The 25,422-nt window shown below is 43.9% G+C and overlaps 1 protein-coding gene across 3 annotated transcripts in view; it reads left to right on the top strand.

The window, feature by feature from the left end:
- The window catches only part of PAK3 (p21 (RAC1) activated kinase 3), a 57,221-nt gene extending 39,104 nt beyond the window's left edge, over positions 1 to 18,117 (top strand). For all 3 annotated transcript variants that reach the window (XM_020784428.3, XM_072981013.2, XM_072981015.2), the window contains 12 exons: positions 813 to 966; positions 1,289 to 1,326; positions 1,971 to 2,102; positions 4,246 to 4,408; positions 6,866 to 6,929; positions 7,464 to 7,512; positions 9,628 to 9,740; positions 10,529 to 10,646; positions 11,549 to 11,648; positions 13,800 to 13,996; positions 15,480 to 15,617; positions 16,353 to 18,117. In XM_020784428.3, coding sequence (XP_020640087.2) covers positions 813 to 966; positions 1,289 to 1,326; positions 1,971 to 2,102; positions 4,246 to 4,408; positions 6,866 to 6,929; positions 7,464 to 7,512; positions 9,628 to 9,740; positions 10,529 to 10,646; positions 11,549 to 11,648; positions 13,800 to 13,996; positions 15,480 to 15,617; positions 16,353 to 16,442 — 1,356 coding nt within the window. In that variant the 3' untranslated portion in view covers positions 16,443 to 18,117. The remainder of the gene's footprint in view (positions 1 to 812; positions 967 to 1,288; positions 1,327 to 1,970; positions 2,103 to 4,245; positions 4,409 to 6,865; positions 6,930 to 7,463; positions 7,513 to 9,627; positions 9,741 to 10,528; positions 10,647 to 11,548; positions 11,649 to 13,799; positions 13,997 to 15,479; positions 15,618 to 16,352) is intronic.
- The last annotated feature ends 7,305 nt before the right edge of the window (positions 18,118 to 25,422 follow it).

Raw genomic sequence — 25,422 nt, 5'->3', positions numbered from 1 at the left:
AGCAACGTTTCCAGAAATCGGAACAGTGCGATGCAAACGGGTGTGGCAAGAACAAGATCTGCTCATGGACTGGGTGTTTGTTGTTCGCTTGCCTGGGTTTTGTGCAAAACAGGGAGATGCAAAGGCGTCAAGGAAGAGGTTTCCTTGATTGCTCTGGCTGCGTTGCATAACTCCATTTTGCTGGGTTGATTCCGAAATGCAGCCCCACCTCCGAACTCTGGAGGAGCTTCCCTGGAGGCCAATTAGCGCATTAGGAAGTGGCTTTGCCATCAATCGGATCTGCTATTATCATTCAAGTAGAATTGCATTTCCCTTGTTCTGCACCAGATATCCAGTGTGAGGCTCCTAAAATACACACCATGCCGTCCTCTGATTTAGAGTAGTGTTCGGATGCCGAGCATTAAATAACCAGGGAAGAGCATAGCTTTTCTGCTATTGTTCCATGGATCAGCGAGAGTTAATTTAAGGATGAGTTCCATGCAGCTTTCTTCCTGTCATGCTCATAATGTTGGTTCTTTCTTTCTTTCTTTCTTTCTTTCTTTCTTTCTTTCTTTCTTTCTTTCTTTCTTTCTTTCTTTCTTTCTTTCTTTCTTTCTTTCTTTCTTTCTTTCTTTCTTGTTGAATCCATGCTTTTAGCACTTTGTTTTAGGAGAGGATGAGAGAATGATTATGCCCCACCACTAAAGTGTCAGGTCTCAAACAAAGTCTCCGAATAATAATCTTACAGGGAGCATGGGAATTGTGTGGGCAGGTGATCAGCTAAAGTGGACGAAACACCCTGAATCGTCTTTGTTTCCGCTTGCTGTTCACAGGGGATCCCTGAGCAGTGGGCCAGACTACTACAGACGTCGAATATAACAAAACTGGAGCAGAAGAAAAACCCACAAGCTGTTTTAGATGTCCTCAAATTCTATGATTCCAAAGAAACAGTAAACAACCAGAAATATATGAGCTTTACTTCTGGAGGTAAGAAGACATGAGTAGATAAGCCACCAGATCTTGGGGAACCAATCAGTGTCTCTCTGTCCCAGTGGCCATAAAGGATGGAGAAGGATATCAGTGGAAATTTCTAGGCTTCTTGGCAACTGCAAAGATTTACAGGACTGGTAGAATTTTGAAAGCCACCCTCTAGTCCCTTAATGCTTTGCAGGTCCCATGGAGCTTATAAAGTTCCACCCATGTCTTCTCCACATTTCATGGTCTTTGCTGCAGAGAGAACATGTGGGGCTGGGAACTACTGATTTACATTATAACTGGTTATTATGGACTTTCTGCTCTCTCGTTTCAGATAAGAGCGCCCATGGCTACATCGCAGCCCATCCGTCTGTGAGTATGAAAACCTGTCCCTCTGTGTGAACTGGAGATGTGTGCCATCTTCAGCCTAATTTCCAAACGTTAATGAATCAGGGCTGTTTGTGTGTCCCTGGGATGAATATGGGGCAGAGCAAAGAGTCTGGGATGCTTATGGGATGGAGGGGCAAGCCCCTGTGTGCTATAAGCGGCCTTTGTGGGGCAAAGATGTTAAAATAAAAACACGAGCTGATCAAAATTGGGGAAAGGGAAACTAGAGGTATTAATTCCTTATAAGGAAGAGGCCGAGCTGAAGGAGAAGAAGACTGACAGCTTCCTGCCCCAATGAAACCCAATACTTCTCCGACTTACTCCAATTACTGAGATGCTTGGGTGGGTGTCTGAGTGAGGTCACCACACTTTCGCAGCTGGTCTCTGCATTTCTCTCTCCAGTTGCAGTGTAAAATAAAATAAATGTATAAGTATAGCAGTCCAAAACGTGAGCTATTTCCCAGTCGGTACACACACCCTTAGCCACCTCGTGGAGGTGACAGAGAAGGAAACAAAATGAGGAAGGGGGAAGTGAGATGATGGCTGGCAGGAGTGATAACGTCTCTGCCAGATCTTTCTCTGCCATTGGCCAAGGCCTCATCCTGTGCCGACCATTCCCTCCTCCACAGAGCACGAAAACAGCCTCCGAACCCCCGCTAGCCCCCCCAGTTTCGGAAGAGGAAGATGAGGAGGATGAAGAAGAGGATGATGACAATGAACCGCCCCCTGTAATCGCCCCACGTCCGGAGCATACAAAGTCTGTAAGTTCTGAGCGGCGGTAGCTTCATCGGTTGGTGGGTCCCTGTGCAGCGTTCTGCTGTAATGGTACAACTTATAAAGGCTTCGTCCAGTTTCTTTTATGTTCTATCTGTATATATTTTAATGGCTTGGATTAAATTACATTATACATAGGCTTTAAACTGGTTTTTTTTTTTTTTTTTTTTTTTGCTTTGTGCTATGGAGGCTCTTGATTTAGTGTAGGGTAGAAGTATCCTAAATGAATCAACAACAACAACAATTTATATACCGTCCCAGAGAGCTTTACAATAGAATTAAGCAAGGGACACTTTGTCCCCCAGCAAGTTGGGTACTCATTTTACCAACCTTGAAAGGATGGAAGGCTGAGTCAACCTTGAGCCCATTAGGATTGAACTCAGGTTGTGATCAGAGGTCCTACTGCAGTACTGCCGTTTAAGCACTGTGGCACAGGGTGCGATTGTCCTGAAAGATGCAAGGGGAGAAAAGATAGAACCCAATACTGGATGCAGAATTCAGGGTTTAAAGAATTCTTGTTCTTCTCACGTCTAGCTGCCGGCCCAAATCCTGTTATGTCTTTATGTGGACATGATGCAATCAGCATAAACCACAGCAGCCGCTTTCCTCCAATTAAGACATCAGAGCAGACGCTCGTGTTGTGAGCTGAGTCGCACAGCTTCGTCTGCAGTGGCAGCTACCTGTGCTGCTTTCCTTGTTGTTGTTTAGTCATTTAGTCATGTCCGACTCTTCGTGACCCCATGGGCCAGAGCACGCCAGGCCCTCCTGTCTTCCACGGCCTCCTGAAATTGGGTCAAATTCATGTTGGTCACTTCGATGACCCTGTCCAACCATCTCATCCTCTGTCATCCCTTCTCCTCTTGCCGTCACACTTTCCTAACATCAGGGTCTTTTCCAAGGAGTCTTCTCTTCTCATGAGAGGGCCAAAGTATTGGAGCTTCAGCTCCAGGATCTGTCCTTCCAGGGAGCACTCAGGCTTGATTTCCTTTAGAATGGAGAGGTTTGTTCTCCTTGCAGTCCAGGGGACTCTCAAGAGTCTCTTCCAGCACCACAATTCAAAAGCATTAATTCTTTGGCAGTCAGCCTTCTTTATGGTCCAGCTCTCACTTCCATACATCGCTACCAGGAAAAGCATAGCTTTGACTATGCGGACCTTTGTCGGCAAGGTGATGTCTCTGCTTTTTAAGATGCTCTCGAGGTTTGTCATCGCTTTCCTCCCAAGAAGCAGGCGTCTTTTAATTTCATGCTTTTTTAGCTTGTGGCAATTGACCACTGAGGTTTACTTGGTTCCATGCCGCTGGCTTGTGTAACGAAGAGGATTTTGGTCACCGTGTCACATGGAGAAGTGTGAAGTCAGTCAGAAATACAGTATCTGGAAAAAGAAATATCAAAAGCCAAGTTGCTTGATACGTCTTGCAAATAGGGCTGGGGCCTTCAGAACCCTGAATAATAATTGCTTCTGCTCATATACAGAATATTAAAATTTTGATTAAATGTTGTGTTGCCTATTTGTGCATGATTCATATGATTGGAGTGCACTCCGGTGCAGAGCACAATATAAATAAATATTATGCTTGTGATGATTTTAGACAAACCACAACAATTTATCCCGAAGTGGAACCTTTATGTAGAAATACTCCACTGGCATAATCTTACATATGTACAGAACTCATGTTTTCTGGGCGCCAGTTAGCGCAATGGCACCTTCTGCCTCAGAGGCAGCCGAGTAGCTCATTATTAGAAGCAGCGGAAGGAAAAAAAATCATTTTGGTGGAAAAGTGCAAGGGTAATGTCCTTTCTCAAGCTTTTAATTTGTATGAAATTATGGCTGCCGGTCAACTCTGTTCTGCGTTGTATTGTTTAATCCTAAGCGTTTTTTGCCTTGCACAAAAAGGATAATTCAGGGGACCATCATAAATTGAAATGCCTCATGGATAACTATTATCTGTGCCTAAAGAGCTTATATTAAACCTTTACAGAGAGGGAGTGAGAGAGAGTGAGAGAGTAGTTTTTTGGAAGTCTCAAAAACAATCCATGTCGTTCCTTTTGCAGCCTTTCAACAATTTGTGGTTGTCCAGTGTCTCTTTTGATCCTGTGAGATCAGGTCTCTTTTCAATTGCTTTCTTTCAGATTTATACACGTTCTGTCATTGAGCCGGTTGCCACCCCTGCTCCTGCTAAAGAACCGACCACCCCCCAGCCGGAGAACTCCACCACAAACACTTTATACAGGAATACAGACCGGCAACGGAAAAAATCTAAGATGACCGACGAGGAGATCTTGGAGAAATTAAGTGAGTGCTTTACCCCAGCTGGCAAGATTTGGACTGCCGAAAAATACAAAATTAATTCGGGAGCCACCCACCCCACCCCACCCCCAGTTCTAGCCGTCTGGTTTAAATTGGAGGGTTAGGGTGTACCTGGATGCAGCTTTACTCAGAAATAAGGATGATGGAGAATTTAGCTTTGCCAACATTACTAAACAAATGGATGCTATTTGCTTTCCGCCAGATTGATAAGCAGTCAGAGGGGTCCCCAAAACCATCCTAAAGTTTCAGTATTTCTCTGAATTTGCCCATGCATTCCTCAATTCAAAACGTATGCATAGAAATGCACATCTATGATGCTGGTGGTGATAGTAATGAGGATATTGGGGGATGTTGTGTAGAAAAATATGGATGCTAAGTAAATGCATGTATTGCGGAAAGATGCACACAAGACATGTATGCTCAGGATAGTCATATGTAGAGATGGGCACGAACTGATGGTTGGTGGTTCGTGCTGGTTCGGACAACAGTTGAATACGTGTACTGAGGTTCAGCATCCTGTCCTCTTCAGTGGGCACCCATTCGGAAGCAACAAAGCCCTGGCTCCCCTGTGCCGCCTCCTCTGGGCATGGCCAGTAAGTTGGCAGCCGCCGGAATAAGCAGGTTGCTGAATTGTGGAATACCTGTTTGGCTGTTGCCCGAACTGGCACGAACCGCCGAACCACCGGTTCGAGCCATCTCTAGTTGTACGTAAATGATGAATACAAGGTTTTGTGCGTTTAAAGAACAAACCCCCCCCAAAAAAAAACAACAACCCGCAGGATGATGGGGAGATTTTGTGGAATGGACTGGTGTATGAAGAGCTATGAAATTCCCCAGAGGTGGAGTGATGTTACGTTCGTAAAAGCGAATCCCGCTGCGCGGCACGGACTTTCTTCTGGATACCTGTGATTGCCGTGTGTAATTCACAACACAGGTTATGAATGCTTATTCAGACAGGTTTCAGTGGGGTTTATTCCTCCATAATTAGGACTATGCACATTGAGTTCAATGGTACCGCTTCCACTCAAATACGTACAGGCTTGGACTGTAAAAATTGCTGTCCTTCCATGCTGTCTGACAGCTAAGGCCATGTGTCGTTTGACTGGATGCCACCACCAGGAAGAATTCATTTCCTTCTCCCCGTCTTTTTTAAATGCAAAATTTGAATTGGGTTGCCTTATTCCCCCGTGGTATGAGTGTTTCTCCTTGTCAAGTAAATCACGCTTGTGGTTGAAAAGGATCCAGGCGTTTTCTGAGCATTGACTGACATGTTATAAAATGGCTTATGTGGGCCCCATCTCCTGCATGTGCAGTTGCCTGTCCTTTGAAGTCAGCAGCCGTTGATGCTTGTGGATGTGCAACGAACAGGTGACCCCAAAGAACCAGCCTGGTGTAGTGGTTAGAGCACCGGACTGGGTCTTAGAAGATCTGAGTTCTAGTCCTCGCTGAGCCTTTAAAAGCCCATTGGTTGGCCTTGTCCTGTCACCTTCTTACAGCCTGGCCAGCACTGCATGGTCGTTGTGTGACTAATGCAAAGAAGAAGAGGGTCACGCATACCGCTTGGGAGCTCTCGAGAAGAAAGAGGAGACAGGGATGTAACTTGAGAAATAACGATTTCTGGAATCATCCCATGAGGAAGAAACAAAGTGCCAGATGGTCCAGTTCTGGACCTTATAGGACTTAACACTTTCATGGTTTCTTTTTAATAGTCATTTCTCCAGGCATTTATCAGGGGGAAAATCTACCAGCAGAGGGCAGCACTCTACACTGGATATTATTTGTATGCTATACTTTTTAAAAAAAGGCCAAACTGAATCTTCTTGAAACGTGAGCAGATTCATCGGCTCAGAAGAATTGCCCTCCAGCCTTGATGCTCACTGATGTCAAGTCTCCTTTTCACATGATTTTTATTAAAAACCGATGAGTAAAATAAGCAAAGAAACAAAGCAAATAATTGACGTTCGTTGCCGTGACTCCTTCTTACGGAATCCTGGGGTTTGTATTTTCACCGGGGACTTAAAATTCCCTGTTAGAAGAATTCCAGTGCCCACCATGGATGACTGTGGGGTTTTCTATGTATCCTTCCCCCCCCCACCCAAACCCTAAAGATCTCATAGAGGCATGGAAGTTGCAGTGATGTCCAGCTGATATAAAACTGTAGCATAGATACACTCTGAGTAAAAGCCGAATGAGATTATCTGCCTTTTCTGGCTCTTAAATCAGATTTGGGAAGTTCTTTTATGGGACCACCAATTTATCACAACATTTCCTGAAGAATAAGGCAAGCTTTTGGGTCACCTTCATAACTGATATTTTGACCATCGAACAAATCGGTTTCTCTTTTACTCATGTGCAACACCACTGGGATTCTTTTTTAAATTCCTGTTTTTCTTTACAACTGGATGCAAGAGAAGTAAAATCTGTTCTTCTTGGTTATTTTAGGAAGCATTGTGAGTGTCGGAGATCCAAAGAAGAAATATACGCGGTTTGAAAAAATCGGACAAGGGTAAGTTTTGCTGGGTTGCGTCTTGGTTGCGTCTTGGTTGCCAGCTTGCAGACGTGAAAGATGTCTGCTATGGCCGTACATCATCCTTCTAGACCTTAAATCCGCCTACTAATTCCTAACTTATTAGGCCCATTGAATCAGTAAGGATTTGGGGAGTCAATTCCGCTGTAGGTTCCATTGGGTTTCCTCTTCTGAAGACTTGCTACTGGGGTTTCCGTCCCTATCGTCATCTTGCTGTTGCATTATGTGTGTCAATTGAAAACAATTGATGACCGACCAGCCGTTATCCCTCCATTGTTTAATTTCGGACGGACACCTCTGGTTTTCCAGATATTTCTGGCCAAGCTGTCATCAGCCCTAGCATCACCTAGATTATGGAAGCCGCTGGTCCAGTTACACTTGTCCCACTTTAATGGATGGAATGGCTTCTGAGACTTGAATATTCAAGGATAAATATTTTCACACACGTGTTCATCTCCGTAAGACCTTTCAGCAGCTCCTCCTAACTCGGCCCCACCTTTTGTTTTCCTTTAGGGCATCCGGCACGGTGTATACGGCAATAGACATTGCCACCGGTCAAGAGGTGAGTGCAATTTAGGGGGTTTGTGTTCAAATTCCAGACTCTTTCCTGCTGTCCGCTGGAAAACCTGCTCATTGCAAGACCCTTGGTGGTTGCACCAGCAGAGCAAGGGGGCAAATAATGTCATTGTCTTGAGTGTTTTTCTTTCCACCTTCTTCTAAATAGATTGATTTCACTAAACCGAACACAGCGCCGTAGAATGGTATGGTAGGCTGTGCAGAAGGCAATAAAGCGCTTCTCACAGACATCTTGCGACGGGCAAGCCAGAATACAGGACTGCTGAGCGATGTTAGCAGGTCACCATCTGTGTTGGCCAGTTCAAGGGATGGGAGGCATTTGAACCCGAACTCCCCCCAAATTCTCCAGCCAGTGTGGCTGCTGAACGTGTCCCCTCCCAGCCAGTCTCACTATTTTTAAGCTACTGAAAATGTATCTTGAGGTGTGGAATGATCAAGAGATGGAAGAATTAATTGCCACTTGGTAATACTTCAATCTGTCATTGAAGTGACCAACATGACTTTGACCCAATGCTAGGAGGCAGTGGAAGACAGGAGGGCCTGGTGTGCTCTGGTCCGTGGGGGTCACGAAGTGTCGGACACGACTTAATGACTAAACAACAACAACAACAACATTTGCTTCACGCCTTATATGATGCCCAGGAGCTATGATCACCAAAAAAGATGACTACATGGGCAGGTGGATCTTTCTTCAGTACTGTTGATTGGGCTACGATGGTCCACCACATCCTGAGATGGACTGCATTAAAAACATCTCTCTCCCCTCAAGTCCCTTCCTGCCACCTCATCATATCTGCCGTCCAAGGCCAATATTGCTTTGCCCAATGATCACACTGGCCCTGAGGTTCCATGGAGCTGCACAGAATGTCTATAGCCTGTAGGATATTTTTTAAAGAATAAAATAATACAGGCAACCAACAAAACTTGTGGAGGAGGTAGGAGTGTTCTGGTGGTGCTTATAAGCGTGTGGGTCTCATTATCACAGCTCATGCAGGAAACTTGAAGGAACAGGTAGCTGTTGTTGTTATAGGGTGGTAGAACAATGGGTGACCATTGTTGGCGGTGACCTTCTGCTTTTGTAGAAGTGGATGTGACCCCCCAGAGATAATTACATGTTGGAGAAAGCAGATGTTAAGGGCCATCTAAGCCTGTCATCATTAATACAATACCCACCTATCCATTTAATTGATGGGTGGTTCTTTTTCTGAGGGGTCCTTTCTTACTGGTTCCAGAGATGCTAATGATTCTTAACATTTGGACAGATCTCCAAAGTTGGCTGTAAATATTAATTAAAGCAGTATCCGTATTCAAAGCTTGGGGTTTGTAGTTAGGTGGCATGGAGGTCAGCTGGCCCTTGATCGTTAAAATGAAGGAAAATTAGACTGAGGGTCAAGAGGCCCATCCTTAAACCACACAATTATGCGTAACCGGTGTCAGGCTTGGCACTGTTCCACATGTTGACCGGAGGGTGACCCATCCAGGGATTGGTCAAAGCCGAGAAAGAAGCAGGCCTTTGAACTCCCTTGAGTTTGGTTCAAATTGAGTTGTCACCTTAATGTTCATGCCTTTCTTGTAATGGTGGAGAAACCTGGCGCGAAGGTCAAGATTCTCAAGCTTGAGGAGAAAGGGAGGTTAATGTATAATCCAAAACAGTTAACGCAGAGGAGAATTTTGCTGTTGATCTCAGCAAAAGACTCGTTGTATTGCCAACCCCAATGGCAGGACTTCTAAACAATTAGGACTAATGATGGTGGACTTTCCCCAAGGTAGGTGCTATCACTCCCCCAAATTTAGCCCAGACATTCAACCATCCAACATTTCTTAGATGAGAACAGGGGTGATGATGTGGTTATCAAGTCTCACATGGAAGATCCCTATGGTTCCACATGGAAGATGGGAGTGAAGGTTGACCCGCACATGGCCGCGAGTGGTTCAACCCTAACTGCTCCACCTTGAGCGTTTAAAAAAGACCTCAAAATCGTGAGCGGTAACCCCAGAAATGTCGTGCTGTATTTTGCGGATGTATTTTGCTGTCCTTTTTGGTGATAGTTGTGGATTCGAGGAGGGGGGACACATTATTCTAAAAACAATGTCCTTTCAGGTTGCGATCAAACAAATGAATCTCCAGCAGCAACCCAAAAAGGAATTAATAATCAATGAAATCCTGGTCATGCGGGAAAATAAGAACTCCAACATTGTGAACTATTTAGATAGGTGAGTCACACTGCCCGACTGTTTTTTTTTTGGGTGGGTTTGAATTGTTGATGGGGAGTAGTCCAGGTGAAGACCTGACTAGTGTTTCTTCATTGGGATGTGTGTCTGTGTGTGTATGTATCAAATCCTGCATTTGTGAACACTGGTCGGCAGGGATGCTGGAAAGTCTTTGGGTCTGAGTCCTGAATTTCAGTCCGAGTCTTTGCTACCAAGTCCCGAGTCCCAAAAAGTGTGTCTTGGAGGGGAGGTTAATTTGGAAGGACATTTACACTGCCAAAATGTTCAATGAAGACCAGTGTTACCAGAGCTGCAGCTGCCGATTTCCTTCTTTCAGAGCCAAAAATGGGTTGGGCGCATATGATGTCACAGTTGATGGCTTCTTTTAGGGAGTCATTCCATCTCATATTGGGTCTTCCTCCTTTCCTGCTGCCTTCTGGAACTTTTCCCAGCATTATCGTCTTTTCCAGAGAATCCTGCCTTTTCATGATGTGCCCAAAGTAGAGACAACTTTCTTTCTTTCTTTCTTTCTTTCTTTCTTTCTTTCTTTCTTTCTTTCTTTCTTTATTTATTTATTTATTTATTTATTTATTTATTTATTTATTTATTTATTTATTTATTTATTTATTTAATATCCCGCCTATCTGGTCAGTTAAGACCACTCTTTGAAAGACCACATTTATTTAAAATGTCATTATTTATTTCCATGAGATAATATTGTCCATAAAAATCTGACCCATCGATGGCTAAGATAAACCACTCAATTCATTTTTAATGGATTTTTTTTTCAGTTACCTTGTTGGTGATGAGCTTTGGGTCGTGATGGAATACTTAGCTGGAGGTTCCCTGACTGATGTCGTCACAGAAACATGCATGGATGAAGGACAGATTGCTGCTGTCTGTAGAGAGGCAAGAAATTTTTTTCTGGGGCCATGTAAACTGAAGAGTTCCTCCCCATCCTCTTGTATGTGATCTGAGTTGCACATATGTGTCTTGGTTTAATAAGATATTAAAGTAAGTGGTGAATAATGATGCTTCTCCATTCATAAGCATCACAGGTAGCCTCAGAAACTTTAACCATTGGGTGAAAAATCCAATTGTTCCAAACAATAGTTACATGAAAGTAGTTTCTTGCAATTAATTCTTTTTTTTGTAGTTACTCAGGCGTGACTCAGTTACATCCTAATCTGAGTATAACTTGGAATGGCCACTGCTGTTGTAGTCTTGCTTGTAATTGTTTAACTAGGCTTTATAATTATAGGAAATGTCCTTCTGCCACAGGTCAACAGTCAGTAGTTTTTTTAAAAAGTAACTAAAATAGCTTTTAATTACTTCTAGATAATGGAAAGATTAAGCTGCTCTTTAAATAAACCTAAGGGGTCCCTGGGTGACGGCGATCAGGGCTGCCCAAGGATGCTTAAACCTCATCCGTGGGGCAGGTGGTGGTGGTGGAGAAGGCGGTGGTTCTACCATTGCTGACTGGTTAGACGAAGGGTTTTTAGAAATGGTTCCCCAGATGATCTGGGCTTCGCTCCTAGAAGCCCCTCCGAGCTGATCCATTCGTCAGGGATCCAGAAAGCTGGACTCCAAACCCAACAGTATTTAGAAGCCCAGATTGGAGATCCACTGTCCGAGATGTATGAGTAGGAATCGGCTTATTTCCTCTGCCCTGTGACTCTCGATCCACCTCTCAATGCAACCCAAGAAGGCACCTCTGCTCCCATTGTTACTCCTTTATGCATATTCTTGTGTTGCTGCTGCTGCTGCGGTGGTTGCCACTGATGCCGATCTCCTTGCTTTGTCACGCCCAGTGTCTGCAAGCGCTGGATTTCTTGCATTCGAACCAAGTCATCCACCGAGACATCAAGAGCGACAACATTCTTCTTGGGATGGATGGATCGGTCAAACTTAGTAGGTATCCTCCTTTCGGGCTGTGTCGTTGTCGTGAATGTGCACACTCATCCCTCTTGCACGCGGTTGTCTCTTTCTGAGAAAAGTCAGTCAAGAACAGAGGAGGTGACAGGCTAGGACTCCGAGGGCCTGGGTTTGAATCCCTGTTTGGCTGTAGAAATTCAGTGAGGAGTGAAATCGGTCGGAACTACTCCTTAACCATCTGACTTAACTTGGAAGTCAGAAATTGGTCGGAACCACTCCGTAAATATCCATCTAGCTTAGAAGCCCTTTTAGGGTCAACTACAAGTCAAATCTGACTTGACAGCACATAAGACACACACATTTTGCATTATAGTGGCGGTGATACCTTCCAATGTTCCTGAAAAAAAATCAGCTACTGTGAGGATTGCCCTGAAGCTCAGAGGGAACACTTTGAGGCTCAAGGGAGTGGTTGGTGTTTCTCTTCCTTTGTCCGCTGCCAGAAACCTGCAGGGTCACCCATAAAGCAGATTGACGTTAAGACGCTGGGCAGATAAAAAGAAGGCGCCTCTTCATACAGTGCACAGTTAAACTGTGGAACTCACTGTCGCAGGATGGGGGTCACGCTTCCGGCTTGACAGGCTTGAAGTGGAGATGAGCTCAGATCATGGAAGTCAAGACCACCCATGGTGGCTACTGGCCTTGTTGGCTCTGCATCATCTCCAATAGCACACACACACAGCGTTTCTCTGTGTATCAGCCGCTGGGAACGTAAGATGGTAAATATGGTTGCTTAAATTGGAGTAGTAAGTCACAACTGGCGTGGGCCCACTGAGTCCATGGAACTTATAGAGGAGTTGGGTAACCAAACCTCCACCCATACAATGAGCCTACTGTGGTTGCAACTCACTGCTGGATGTCAACCTGTGGTTCTCATCCCCTGCGTACAGGATTTCCACAGGCATTCCAAATGCTGGGCTTGATAGTCCTTCAGTTTGTCCTGGGATGACTCTTGGCACATTGTTAGGTAGTTAAAAGAGAGGGCCTGTTTTGCAAAGCCAGTGCATCCAGATTCAGTCTACATGGAGGGTTGGGGTGGCTTCAGGTCTGAAAATCTGAAAGGCTGAAATCCTGTTGGGTCGTTCCGCAAACGACGTAACTTTTGGAAGGAAATTGCCCCAAGGTAAGACAGCTCCATAGAGATTATCTACTGAGTCTCACGACTGGGCATGTAAGGTCTACAGAGATTTCTTAACTTACAGCAATGTTTGCCTAAAAGTTACGCCATTTGCCTAACTGGGCAACAGCATTTCAGCCGGTTTGTTTGTATAGAGGAACTCTTGGCCTTGCTTGGTTTAGGCAGCTTCTTCTCTCAGCGCCTGCAAAAAGTTACTTTCTGGGGCTGCAATGGCCAGATTGCTCCAGTCTGCACAGCCCTAACTGTTCCAAGCTAATGTAGGCTTTGTTGCTCCCTTCATATCTTCTTTTCTAAACTCCTTTTCTGGGTGTGAATGTTCTTCATGTTCAACAACTACTGTATCATTTTCCTCTGTGAGCTTTTCTAGTTTGTTGCAATACAGCAGGACCCCCATATCCACGGGGGATCTGTTCCAACCCCCCCCCCGCCATGGATACTGAAAAACATGGAACACTATTTTAATAGCGAACACTACACATAGGATGATTTTTGGTTCCATCTGGTGGCCAGTACTGGTAATGAGAATGTGGATATCTATTCCTCTAGTGCAGTGGTCCCCAACCTTGGGCCTCCAGATGTTCTTGGACTACAACTCCCAGAAGCCTTCACCACCACCTCTGCTGGCCAGGATTTCTGGGAGCTGAAGTCCAAGAATATCTGGAGGCCCAAGGTTGGAGATCCCTGCTCTAGTGAATGCTATACATAGCACTGTCCATTTAGTGGCTAGTTGTGGTAATATCATCATTAAAATATATAAATATTTTTGGATTTTTCTGTTAATGTTTTAAATATTTTTAGACTGAATCATCAGAAACTGATCCCGCAGATAAGGGGGTCCGGCTGTAATCGTGCTTTCATCCTTTCCTCTTTACCGCACCCCCTCCAGCCCCTCAATCCCAGCCCTTTTGCCTGCCCCCCGCGGGCTGGGTTGCGTGCCTTCTTCTGCATGATCTCTCCAAGCCACAGCCTTTTTGCTTTTTCCTTCTCCGTAGCTGACTTCGGCTTCTGTGCTCAGATCACTCCCGAACAGAGTAAGCGGAGCACGATGGTGGGCACCCCTTACTGGATGGCCCCCGAAGTGGTCACGAGAAAAGCTTATGGCCCCAAAGTGGACATCTGGTCCTTAGGGATCATGGCGATCGAAATGGTGGAAGGAGAACCTCCGTATCTTAATGAAAATCCTCTCAGGGTAAGACCAACACCTTCTTGTGTCGTCCCCCCCCCCTTTTTAGCTACCCCAGATGGTACACTCTGCTGTAATTCATGGGGATCCTACAGGTTGACTACATACCGTCCTGCCCTGAATATACTTGGTTTGAGTTCTGAAGCTAAGCAGGGTTGAGCCTGGTTAGTACATGGATGGGAGACCACCAATGAATATTTATTTATTTATTTATTTATTTATTTATTTATTTATTTATTTATTTATTTATTTATTTATTTATTTATTTATTTATTTATTTATTTCTTTCTTTCTTTCTTTCTTTCTTTCTTTCTTTCTTTCTTTCTTTCTTTATTTATTTATTTATTTATTTATTTATTTATTTATTTATTTATTTATTTATTTATTTATTTATACCCTGCCTATCTAGTCATTTCGACCACTCTAGGCGGCTTACAACATAAAGGATAACTAGTTCAAGAAAAATTTATAACAATTAATTAATTAAATGATTTTGCAAGATGGGAAAAATACAAAATAAATCAAATAAAGAGAAAAAAAGAATAAAAAAGGAAAGAGGACAGGAATTAACTGGAAGGGAAGGCCTGCCTATACATCCACGTTTTTAGTTGGTTCTTAAAAGTACCCAGCGAGGGTGCAGCGCGAATCTCCGGAGGTAGGTTATTCCAGAGGCGAGGAGCCACCGCCGAGAAGGCCTGGTTTCTAGTTCTTTCCAATAGGGATATCCAAGTAGGGCTCGGATAGAATCCTGACTCTCAGAGTCCTGGAGATGTTCTACCAGGCAAAACTGGAAATATTGGGATGGACCCATAGTGTCACTCTGGATAGGGCTGCTCCTTATGTTCCAGAACCGCATGCAACCAACTCACAACAAAGGGTTAAGTCCACTTCTAGTGGTTTCTTTCCTTCTCTTGTATTCAACATCACATCCCTGGGTGATTGACCCACAGTCCCCCAGATGTTCAGCTCCCATACGCCCGATCCAGCAATAGCTGCTCCAGTTAAGAACAACATCTGGAAGTTGGCCATAGGGATGAATCTGGAAACATTTCCTGTTGGTTATTTTATTTTGAAACAGTTGAGTTCACTTTATTGTTAGTGATTTTAAAAAGCTGGCTGGATAGCTCAGTGGTTTAAGTCTCTGGCTGCGGAGCCAGAGGTTGGGATTTCAGTTCCCCATGGTGCATGTTCGATGGTCCAGCCTGTGTAGCCTTGGACCAGCTGCACAAGTCCAGATATTCTCAGAAGAAGGGAAGGGTGTATTCTGTGTATTCTCCGCCTAGGAAACGCTAGAACGGGTTGCCGTAAGCCAGAATCAGCTTGAAGGCATACCATTATTGTAGTTACTTTATTATTTTTTTAAAATTCTTTTCCAAAGTGGTCTTTTGAAGGAGAGAAGGAATGAAAACCCACATATAAATGCCGGGAAACAAGCAGAGAGGCTGTATTTGAGAAAATCCAATCTATTTTAAAACTTCTTTTCTCCTAGGCCTTATATTTGATAGCTACAAATGGGACACCAGAGCTTCAGAATCCTGAGAGACTTTCTGTTGTTTTCCGAGACTTTTTGAATCGCTGCCTCGAGATGGACGTGGACAGACGAGGGTCAGCAAAGGAGCTCTTGCAGGTAAAGGCAAACACAATGGTGGTTTTTCCAACTGGCTTTTAACATGTTTATTCCCGTTTTGAAAAGAACAGCTGATTTCATGGGCTGGAATCCCAGGGGGTTTGCACAGCATAAACTCAAGACCCTGGAAGGAGGTGCACAGTCATGGAGCGGAAGGCAGGCTGCAGACTTGATTGTCCATTTGGCAGAGGTGCTGGCAACTCTTTCTGCCTGAGTCTGAGTCTTGGGGGCCCACGTCCCAAGTCCGAATCTCAAGTCCTTTTGCCCTCCCCACTGCTGTGCCCCCCGAGTTGCCGGGTGACTTAAGTTGGATTCAGCTATGAATCACAAGTGCCCGCCCCTGGCCTTTAGTTCAAGGCTGGGCAGCCAAATGACGTCCAACCACTCTCCCTTATGCACATGATATTTTGTGTCCATTGCGGTTTTCTATCTTTAATTTACTATGTTTTTAGCAGCATCGCTTTTTGATTTGTGTTATGACTGGGTGATGGACTGAGAGAAAGGCAGGATAGGTGGAAGGAAGGAAGGCAGGATAAGTGGGAGGAAGGAAGGAAGGAAGGAAGGAAGGAAGGAAGGAAGGAAGGAAGGAAGGAAGGAAGGAAGGAAGGAAGGAAGGAAGGAAGGAAGGAAGGAACAAACAAACAAACAAACAAACAAACAAACAAACAAACAAACAAACGAATGAAGGATGTCTATCTTGGTATATAATTGTAATTATTTTTCCATTCCTTTCAGCATCCATTTTTAAAATTGGCTAAGCCACTCTCGAGCCTGACTCCCTTGATCATCGCTGCAAAGGAGGCTATAAAGAACAGCAGTCGTTAACCCCTTGAAGAGCACCCGCCCGGATCTTCTTTGGCAGGACAGAACAGAGAACTTTGTAGGACTTCAGACGTTTTCTGCCACTGGACGGGCATGGCACAAAAGCATCACTGTCACAGTCTGGGGTGTGGGGGGATGGAAGGACACTGCAGCCATCGACCCCCCCTCCTCCTGAAGAGAAAAACCTATCACGTGTCTTCTTTTACTCCCCCTCCAGACCCTTAATTTATTTCTAAGGCGTACAGGAGCGTCATAGATGGAGGCAGGGCCGAGATGCCTCTTGGCTCTTTTCTGGTCCTTTCTGGGGCGCCGATGGCACCGCACGAATGCTGCGCGCACTCCACCAGGACAGAACTGGCAAGGCCAACCCTTCTGATTCCCAACCCCCTTTTTCTGTTTGGCTTTGAAACTAAAGTGATGTCCTCTTTCGCTGTCGGGGAAAAAGATCCCATAGATTTACTAGATGCTGGTCCGTTTGCTTGTCATGAAAGGAGGAGGATTATGAAGAAGCTTGCTTTATTTAACCAAATAATAATAACAATAATAATAACAATAATAATAAACCGAGAAGCAGATGAATCACAGCATTCTCTTTTGGGGGGCGGTGGGCGGTGGGGGGTGTTTTGAAACAGAGGATGCTGATGGGGTTGCATTCCCGAACAGCTGGAAGGAAGGTGTCTTGAACATTGGTGCTTTTATGTTGTTGAGTTTTCCCACTCTAAAATGGAGCAAAATAGAGAAGCATAGAAATCACATTGTTTCAACTGGGCATGTATGATTTAACAGCTGCATGGGCATACATGATAATAGCACCAATCCTGCTTCCATTCACAATACCGGGACCACTCCTCTCCACTGAACTTGAGCAAGGGGACAGCTCTGCTTCTGAGCTTTGACGTCTTCAAAAGGACAGCTGCCCTAAACTCTCAGGCTGGGGGGGGGGGAGAGGATGGGTGTTGTAGTCCAACCCTTAAAAGTTTTCAGAGTTCAACCCTTCCTGTTACTCCAGGTTGGCTGGAAGTGGATCCAGGACTCCCAGTGTTTTTTTTAAAAAAAAATTAAAGGAAAATTAACACCCCTATGCTTAACGCAGTGCTTTCTGGGAAGACAGTGATTTCAAGAGAGCCGCTTGAATTTGGGGAACGATCATTGGCCGTCACGCACATCCTGTTCTGTTGTTGCCTTGAGGAAATGGATCTCCTGTGACACGGGTGCAAGCAGGTGCGGGGAAAGCCCCAGTTTCTGCCCTGTGGTCTTTTGGGAAGTGGCAGAACCAAATCCCCCCCCTTTCCGTGGCAGAACTCAAGAGACCCCACACAGCGCTGGGGCATTTTTAATGACCAGGATTTGGGGAAGGGAAGAATACCCCAGGGGGCCTGACCTGTGCAGCCTCACTGGCCATGGCGCTAGATCTCATGGAGGAGGTACAACTCAAGAGGAACTTTGTCCAAGGAATGGGGAAGCCCCGGGGAGGATGGGCAATGGAGCAATGTTGAATTTGTTGGGGGGGGGCATTTGCCTCTGTGGGTTTGCTGTGAACAGTGAAACAGAATACTTAAAAAAAAAGAATAATAATGATCGTGGAATCTCCAGACTCCTTGTATTGCTGAAATTTAGGAATGACTGTGAAGATTTGTTAAAGAAGCAAAAGAGCTTTGATTAAACAAATTTGTGTTGATGTTTCTTTGAATTGACTTTGGCCAGATGGAGTAATCTTTCACCCTTCAAAATGGGCATCTTCTGAAGGTGGATGCCCAGCAGTTTTACTTCCTTTGCCCCTTTTGTGCCTTTAAGAGCAGCCCGATCAATGGACATCAGCAGTTCCTGGTATAGCAGGACCCCCGTATCCGTGGGGGATCGATTCCCAGCCCCCTCTCCCATGGATGCTGGAAAAATATGGATTAGAGCAAACACTATTTTAATAGCGAACACTATTATATAGAGAATGTTCTCTGGCTCCCTCGAGGGGCCAGTTCTGATAACTTCCTCTTCAGAAATACAGTGGTGCCTCGCTTAACGATTACCTCATTAAACGACGAATCCGCTTGATGATGAGGTTTTTGCGGTCGCTTTTGCGATCGCAAAACGATGTTTTAATGGGCAAAATTCGCTTCCCGACGATGGATTCCCTGCTTCAGGAACCGATTCTTCGCATTATGACGATCAAACAGCTGATCGTCGGGTTTCAAAATGACCACCCGCTCTGTAAAATGGCTCCCCGCTGTGCTTTAGGATGGATTTTTCGCTGCACAGGCATCGGAAAATGGCCGCCCTATGGAGGATCTTCGCTGGAGACTGAGGTATTTAGCCCATTGGAACGCACTGAGCGGTTTTCAATGCATTTCAATGGGCTTTTTTATTTCGCTTGATGAAGATTTCGTTCTACAGCGATTTCGCTGGAACAGATTATCCTTGTCAAGCAAGGCACCACTGTATAGATTTCTAGGATTTTTCTTATACTACTTTCAGACCGTGGATAACTGAATCAGCCGAGACTGATCTTGCGGATAAGGGTGTCCTGATGTCTCACTTTGGCCTGTGAACATGTCAGCTAGCTTCAGGGCCTCAAACTACCCTTGAAGGTTCCGTGTGAAGTCCAGACTGTCTTTTTCTGTTCAGGCTTTGCTTAGCTCTCCATCCTAGCTGTTGTTCTACTTTCGTGTGAGGACCAAGCGGGGAAAACACAAGAAAGCACATTTGCACTGGATGGTGACAGATGAGCCTGGAGAAGGGGCAGGCGAGGCAAAAGCTGCTGCTGCTGTTTTTTTTAAAAAGAGATATATGAGGTGGAAGGAAGGTTGCCCCTGACTATCTATAGTTGGATGTACATTGACCCACGTGTGAAGGCAAGCATGATCGTAATCTCCTGCGATTGAATCTCCAGTGTCCCGTACAATATATGGCATCGGTCTTATCTCAAGGTTCTCTCTATCCCGAGTGCTGCTATTGAAACTTTTTTTGGAAGTTTTCTCGCCCCTTGATGGGAACTGTTGTTGCTCCCATCCCTCTGGAAGACCTTATGAGAGTCACATTTTCCCCCCGTCTGGTTGTGTTGCTCGAACAGCACTCTGTATGAAGCAATGTAACAACTCTGTTGAGTTTATGATGTGTGTGGGTTTGTTTGTTTTTCCTCCCCAAATTCGATGTGGATGTCTAGACACGTGTTCTGAGCGAGAGGAAGCACCGGTTCCTTGAACTACTACTCCCAGAGTTCTACAACCAGCATAGTCTGTTGTCGCCTCGGGCAGTCTGTCTTCTGAGGGACAGGTAGAGTTACCCCATATTTGACCCGATTCTGACCAATACAAACGTGCTTTTATCAGTTAAGGCATGAAAAACTTGTGAACGCCAGCTCTTACCATGCATCGCCCAAACCTTCAAGATTGTTCCATGGCTGCATGGTTACTTCTCTATCATTTATTCATTTATTTCATGTTCACGCCTACTTTTCTTCCAGTTGAGGAACGCGGGATGGCTTATGGAATGCCCAGGAAGGGGAATGACAAATATATAAAGTACAATATTAGAAATGTTACGAAATATGTAATAGGATTTAAAGATCATCAAGCATAAAGCAATTGAAAGACAGAAACAGCGATAAAAAGGACACACATGTTAAAAAAAGAGTTTTAAAGAAGGAAAAGAAGGTGCAGCGCCCCCAGTTAAAGACTTTTATTGGAGTTCCATCTGTGTCCAAAAGTTTGACACTAAGGAGAATAGTCTTTGGTTCCAAGTTTTGGGTCCCCAGATGTTATTGGACTACAACGCCCAGAAGCCTTCACCACTAGCTGTGTGACCACCACTGAAAAGGCCCTTATGGTCCACACCAGATGTGCCAGTTGAGGACAAGGAGAAGAAGCAAGCAAGCAAGCAAGCAAGCAAGCAAGCAAGCAAGCAAGAAAGAAAGAAAGAAAGAAAGAAAGAAAGAAAGAAAGAAAGAAAGAAAGAAGTAACATAATGAATCTCTTTTCTAAAATCTCTTCTTATTCCAGAACCAGGGATAGGCAACTCGTGCCCTTTCAGGTATTCTTGGACTACATGTCCCATTAGCCCTAGTCAAGAGTGAGGGATGATGGGTGTATGTGTATTTCCCATTAGCATCTGGAGAGCTACAATTGGAGAGCAAGACTCGTTATTTCGAACCCTTACCAAACAATGGAAACCACGGTTGCGCTCGTTTATGCCTTATCCTGAAATTTTTCAAGAACTCAAGTGTTACGTGGTTGAGAGGGGGAGGGGAATGGGCTGTTAACTGTTAACTCTCCATGACCTCAGAGCGTCCTGGAACAGGAAAATGGCTATAATCAGGATAATTATGAGAAGCACAGTGTATTTATAGATGACAAAACGGAACGTAGCAAGGCAGAAGAAAAGTGTCTTGGTTGACGTAGGAAGAGAGGTCTTGCAACCCACCACAGAGTGGGTTGTAGTGTCAGGCTGTAACTATCTATTTCTCCTGTTTACATCTGACTGTCTTTGTGTTTTTCCTTTGTAAATATGTATATGTTGGTTTTCCATCACTGGCTGCAAGACCGGCCATAATTTCACATGTATAATGAACGGCCTCACACGCTTGTTTGTCCCAACGCTTGAATTTGGGTTTTTCTGAGGCCAGGGGCCAAGCCGTACTTCGAGTTACGCCTGTCTGTTTTCTGTGCAAATGCTGTTCCAGCTTATTGTCCCATCTTAAAATCAGATGTCCCGTTGTTGATTTGCGTGTGGTTTGTTTGCTTTTAAAAACCTGAAGACTACGTTGACTGCCTCCCTGCGTGCTTTTGAAAATGACTTGTTTGAACATCTGGAGATTTGTCCGGGCAACTTCATTTGAAAACAAATAGAAGATCTTGGCCTTCAGGAAATGCAGAGCTACTTGAGATGATCCACATGTTCGCTATCTCAGTCAAATGTCCATATTGGGAAGTGAGGGGTGAATCCTTTCTTCCCACAAGATTTGTAGAGCAAGGGAGATCCATGTGGCTACTCTACTGCATGGATAGGCCATGTGGTTCTTCTGTCCATGAGTCATGGGCCAGAATCTTCCTGGTTTCTTATAGCTGTGTGATCAGAAGTGCAGACAATGTGGTGACTAACAAGCTAATTCACAAGGTGCTGGTTGTGTGACTGGGTGCATGACCAAGCATGCCACCAGCACTTTGTTAATTAGCTTCAATTAGCTGCTGTAACGTCTGTGGGTTGTTGTTGTTTTTTGCTTACACATGCATAAAAACCCAGCCAAGTCTGACAGTAGTTGGTGAGCAGCCACAAACCACAATCTGAAGCCATGACTTTTAGCTGGTTTACAAACTTTGGTTTGTTTAATAATGGCTTGTCGTGACATCAGAATCCACAACCCTCATTTTGGTATTGGAGCTGACACAGAGGCAGGAGAACAAGAAATGAGAAACCAAGGAAGACAAAGTAACATTTGTTTTGTCATCTCCTTTACAATTCATAGCTTAAGCAACATACCCTAGTGAACACAAATCGTGGCTTATTGAGATGTACAGATGTAGCCAGAATTTAATTCTCTCTGGTCTTTATCACTGAAAGGAGCACTCAAGTGCTGAGTTCCAAAGACTGTTGTTGACATATAGCAATGCTTCTGACATTGCCAGTCTTTCTAGGTTGTGCTGGTCCAATTCCAGCCTGGACTGCTCTCTCTTGCTCACTTCTTCAGAGTGGGTGCTCAGCACCTTTTATCTAGCTGTCTGCCTGTAGCAGTCAGAGTTTTCTCCTTTCATTTACTTTAGCATTCCTGGTTTCACATCTACCCCACCCAGCTTTGGGACAGCTCCGTTCATATATGTTGCATGTCAAATAATCCTCGACTTGATCTTTGCTTGGAACTTCCAAGCAGGGTGGATTTAAATTTTAAAAATGTAAAAATTAATTTTTTAAATTTTTTAATAAATATAATTTAATTTTTTTACAATTTAAATTTAAAAATCATTTTTTATTTAAAGTGTTTTATTTAAAATCCAATTTTAATTAATTTTTTTCTAAAATTAATTTAATTTTTATATTTTTACTTAAATCCACTCTGCTTGGAAGTTCCAAGCAAAGATCAAGTCGAAGATTATTGATTTAAATCACTTTGATTTTTAAGAAATCATTGATTTTTATCTGTCCTGCTTCCAAGAGGCTATGCTGAAACACCTCCCATACAAAAAACAGTCTGATGTTGTATAGGGAACTGGAGGACGGCCACATTGGTTTCATTAAATAATGCAGTCTGTTCGTTGACTGTCATTTCATTTTTCTGGATTTATTCTAGGTACAGAAGCTCTCCTTTGCTCTTATCCTCTAAAGCTTTTTGAGGATGTGATCTAGTGGTCAAATTAGACTTTGAAGGGAGGGTTAGGGTAGCTGAATTATACAAGGAAAAACCCAACTCCCAACCTTGCGGAAGGCAGAGTAAAAGGTTCAAAAAAGTTGCATCTTTGGAAGCCAGATATGTGATTCTGGCTTGAACGGACTGAGGGCCAGTTTCTTCCAGCCAGTTTTAGTCTATGTGACCTATTAAGAAATAAACAACAACAATAATAATTCCTTCATGGCCAGAGAGCACACCAGGGAAATTTCTAAGACTCCAATGGGGTTTACCTATAACCGAGCATTCTGAAAACCATCACCAAAATTGAACATAGAGGATTTCACAGTCACAGCCGTGACTGTGAAATCGAGGGAACCCTGACGTACATTTTCTACAGAGATCCATCCTTGGGTCTCCAAGGAAGTAAGCCCTGGGCACATAACCTGAGGCCTGAACAAGGACTCGTGCGGCGTCAGCCATCATTGTGTAGCGATGGCGACTTTGACTATGGAATTCTAGAGAGTAAAAATCTTAAGTACGGTCTTGGTGAATGACCTTTGTTGACTTCTAGCTTCAGGAGTTGGAAGGGGAAAGTCTGCTAAGGTGAAAAGGAAAGGCAGGGTAAAAAAAAAATTAATTATTATTTTTTATCAAGACAAAAAAAATTGGCCCCAGTGAGTTGGGGAGGCTGTTTAGGGGAGTAGATTATTATTCGGTGCCAACGGTTGAGCAAATTACAGGTCTAACAGATGCTCAAACAGTGAGAAAGATCATGTTTGAGAGGCAGAAAAGCCTTCAGAGGTCACTAGTTGGGATTTTTTAGGTTGTGCGGTGGCTATGGTGTTGTGTGGCCGTCTTTGTATGAACGTGAAAGGAAAGCTGAGTGAGAACAAATATATGCATACATTTTAAAGTAGTGTCCCTGACTTCAAAGGGTTGCATTACGTATCTCAGCTGCCCCTTTTCCCTTGGATCAATGTCTAATGGGAAGGGTGGCAAAGCCTAAAAGCTATCGCTTTCATTTATCAGTTCATGCATCAGGAATTTCTGAGACAGCTAAGCAAAGTCCGGAGGAACACGGCCAAGGCACTTGACCAACGCCTTAGGTTTATGTCCATGTTGGGAACCCATCATAGAAGAAGGACCTGCTAGCTGGTCTTGTATCAGTGAGGCTTCCTCAACTGATGGGAAAAGATGGAAACTTGATGCCCTCACCTTTTTGATAGCTGGAGAGAAGGCCATCATTTGCCGAAACTTTGGGGTGTCGGGTGTGTGTGTAAGAGAGTGATGGCAAAATTTATGGATTTTATGAAGCCTCCCTCCCACTCTAGGTGGGTACACTGAATGTGTTGATTAGACTCTAATTAGCTCTTATTCTGTTCACTCAGTTGGCAACCAGTTTCGTTAAATCAAAAAAAGCTCATTAAAGTTTAATAAACATGCCTTTGAAGAGGGCTGATAAGCCGAAATGCGCTGGGCATTTTACATTGAAATAAAGAGCATTACACTTTCTCCATCCTGGGACAGAAGGTCCCTCATTTTGACCGAAGATTTCAGTGGATGTGACGGTTCCTTTTGTTCTTTTCATGAAAGCAAATTGATCACCTCCTTCTACATACAGTATATATAATCTCAGCTAAGGAAGATTCGTGCAGTGGAAATGCATAAGATCAACTCTGATATGCAGGTATTCTGTGCATCCAAATTCCAGTTTGTTTTCTTGAATGATGCAATAAGGCTTTCCAAACAATATTGAATTATCTTGAGAGTTGGTGGATTACCTCGGGTGGTGGTGAATGGTCCAACTCTGGAGGCATTATAGAGGAATTTGGATAAGACAACAAGAAACGTGTCTTATCTGCTTTGACTCGGGTCCCTGCCTTGAACAGAGGGTTTGGACCCAATGGCCTTATAGCCCCCTTCCACCTCCATGATTCTATGATTCTGTGAATGGAGAAGGATCTACATTTCCATTGCTGAACATTTTGTTGTTAGCTCCTCCACTTTCTTCTTGGAATTTTATCTCTTTTTTTGGGGGGGGGGGAAGAGGACAAATGAATGCAAAATTGTGTTGGATGAAATTCTGTTGGAACTTGAAATAAGAAGTCCTTAAAAAATTATAGAGAGAAGAGGGTGACTTGATTTCTTTTGTAAATGTGCTGATGGCATGAGTTTATTTTTCAACCTCAGCATTCTTTTTTTTTAAAGCCAAGATAAATACAAAGAAAGGGTTTCCACACCTCCTTTCTCCCTTTACCAATATTTAAGTTATTTTCAATCATGGTTGAAGCAATAGGACATTGAAATATGGATTGTGCATGACTGTGTCTTGAGTGTTAAAAAAATGCAGTTTGAAACTTGGACCTAAAATATTGCAAATAAAAAAAATTAAAAACCCTAAGTATCAGTGGATTGTGTTCCATCTGAATACTGTATGTGTCTGCCATGTGTTGGATGATGGCCCTTATCTTGCAGGAGGCTGTCATGATCAAATGGGTATCCTTTCCTCGTTTGGGATGTTTCTGCTCCTAACTGATGAACTTACATCATGAAGCTGGAGAGAGAGAAAGGTAAGGAACAGGGAAGGCTGTGTAGAAGAAACATATGCCATTAAAGGGACTAAGTACAGGAAGATGCATATTTCTTTATAAAATTAAAGGATACAAAATG

The sequence above is a fragment of the Pogona vitticeps genome, chromosome 11 (assembly GCF_051106095.1).
Source record: "Pogona vitticeps strain Pit_001003342236 chromosome 11, PviZW2.1, whole genome shotgun sequence".
NCBI classification, from domain to species: domain Eukaryota; kingdom Metazoa; phylum Chordata; class Lepidosauria; order Squamata; family Agamidae; genus Pogona; species Pogona vitticeps.
This window is presented reverse-complemented; position numbering and strand designations above follow the sequence as displayed.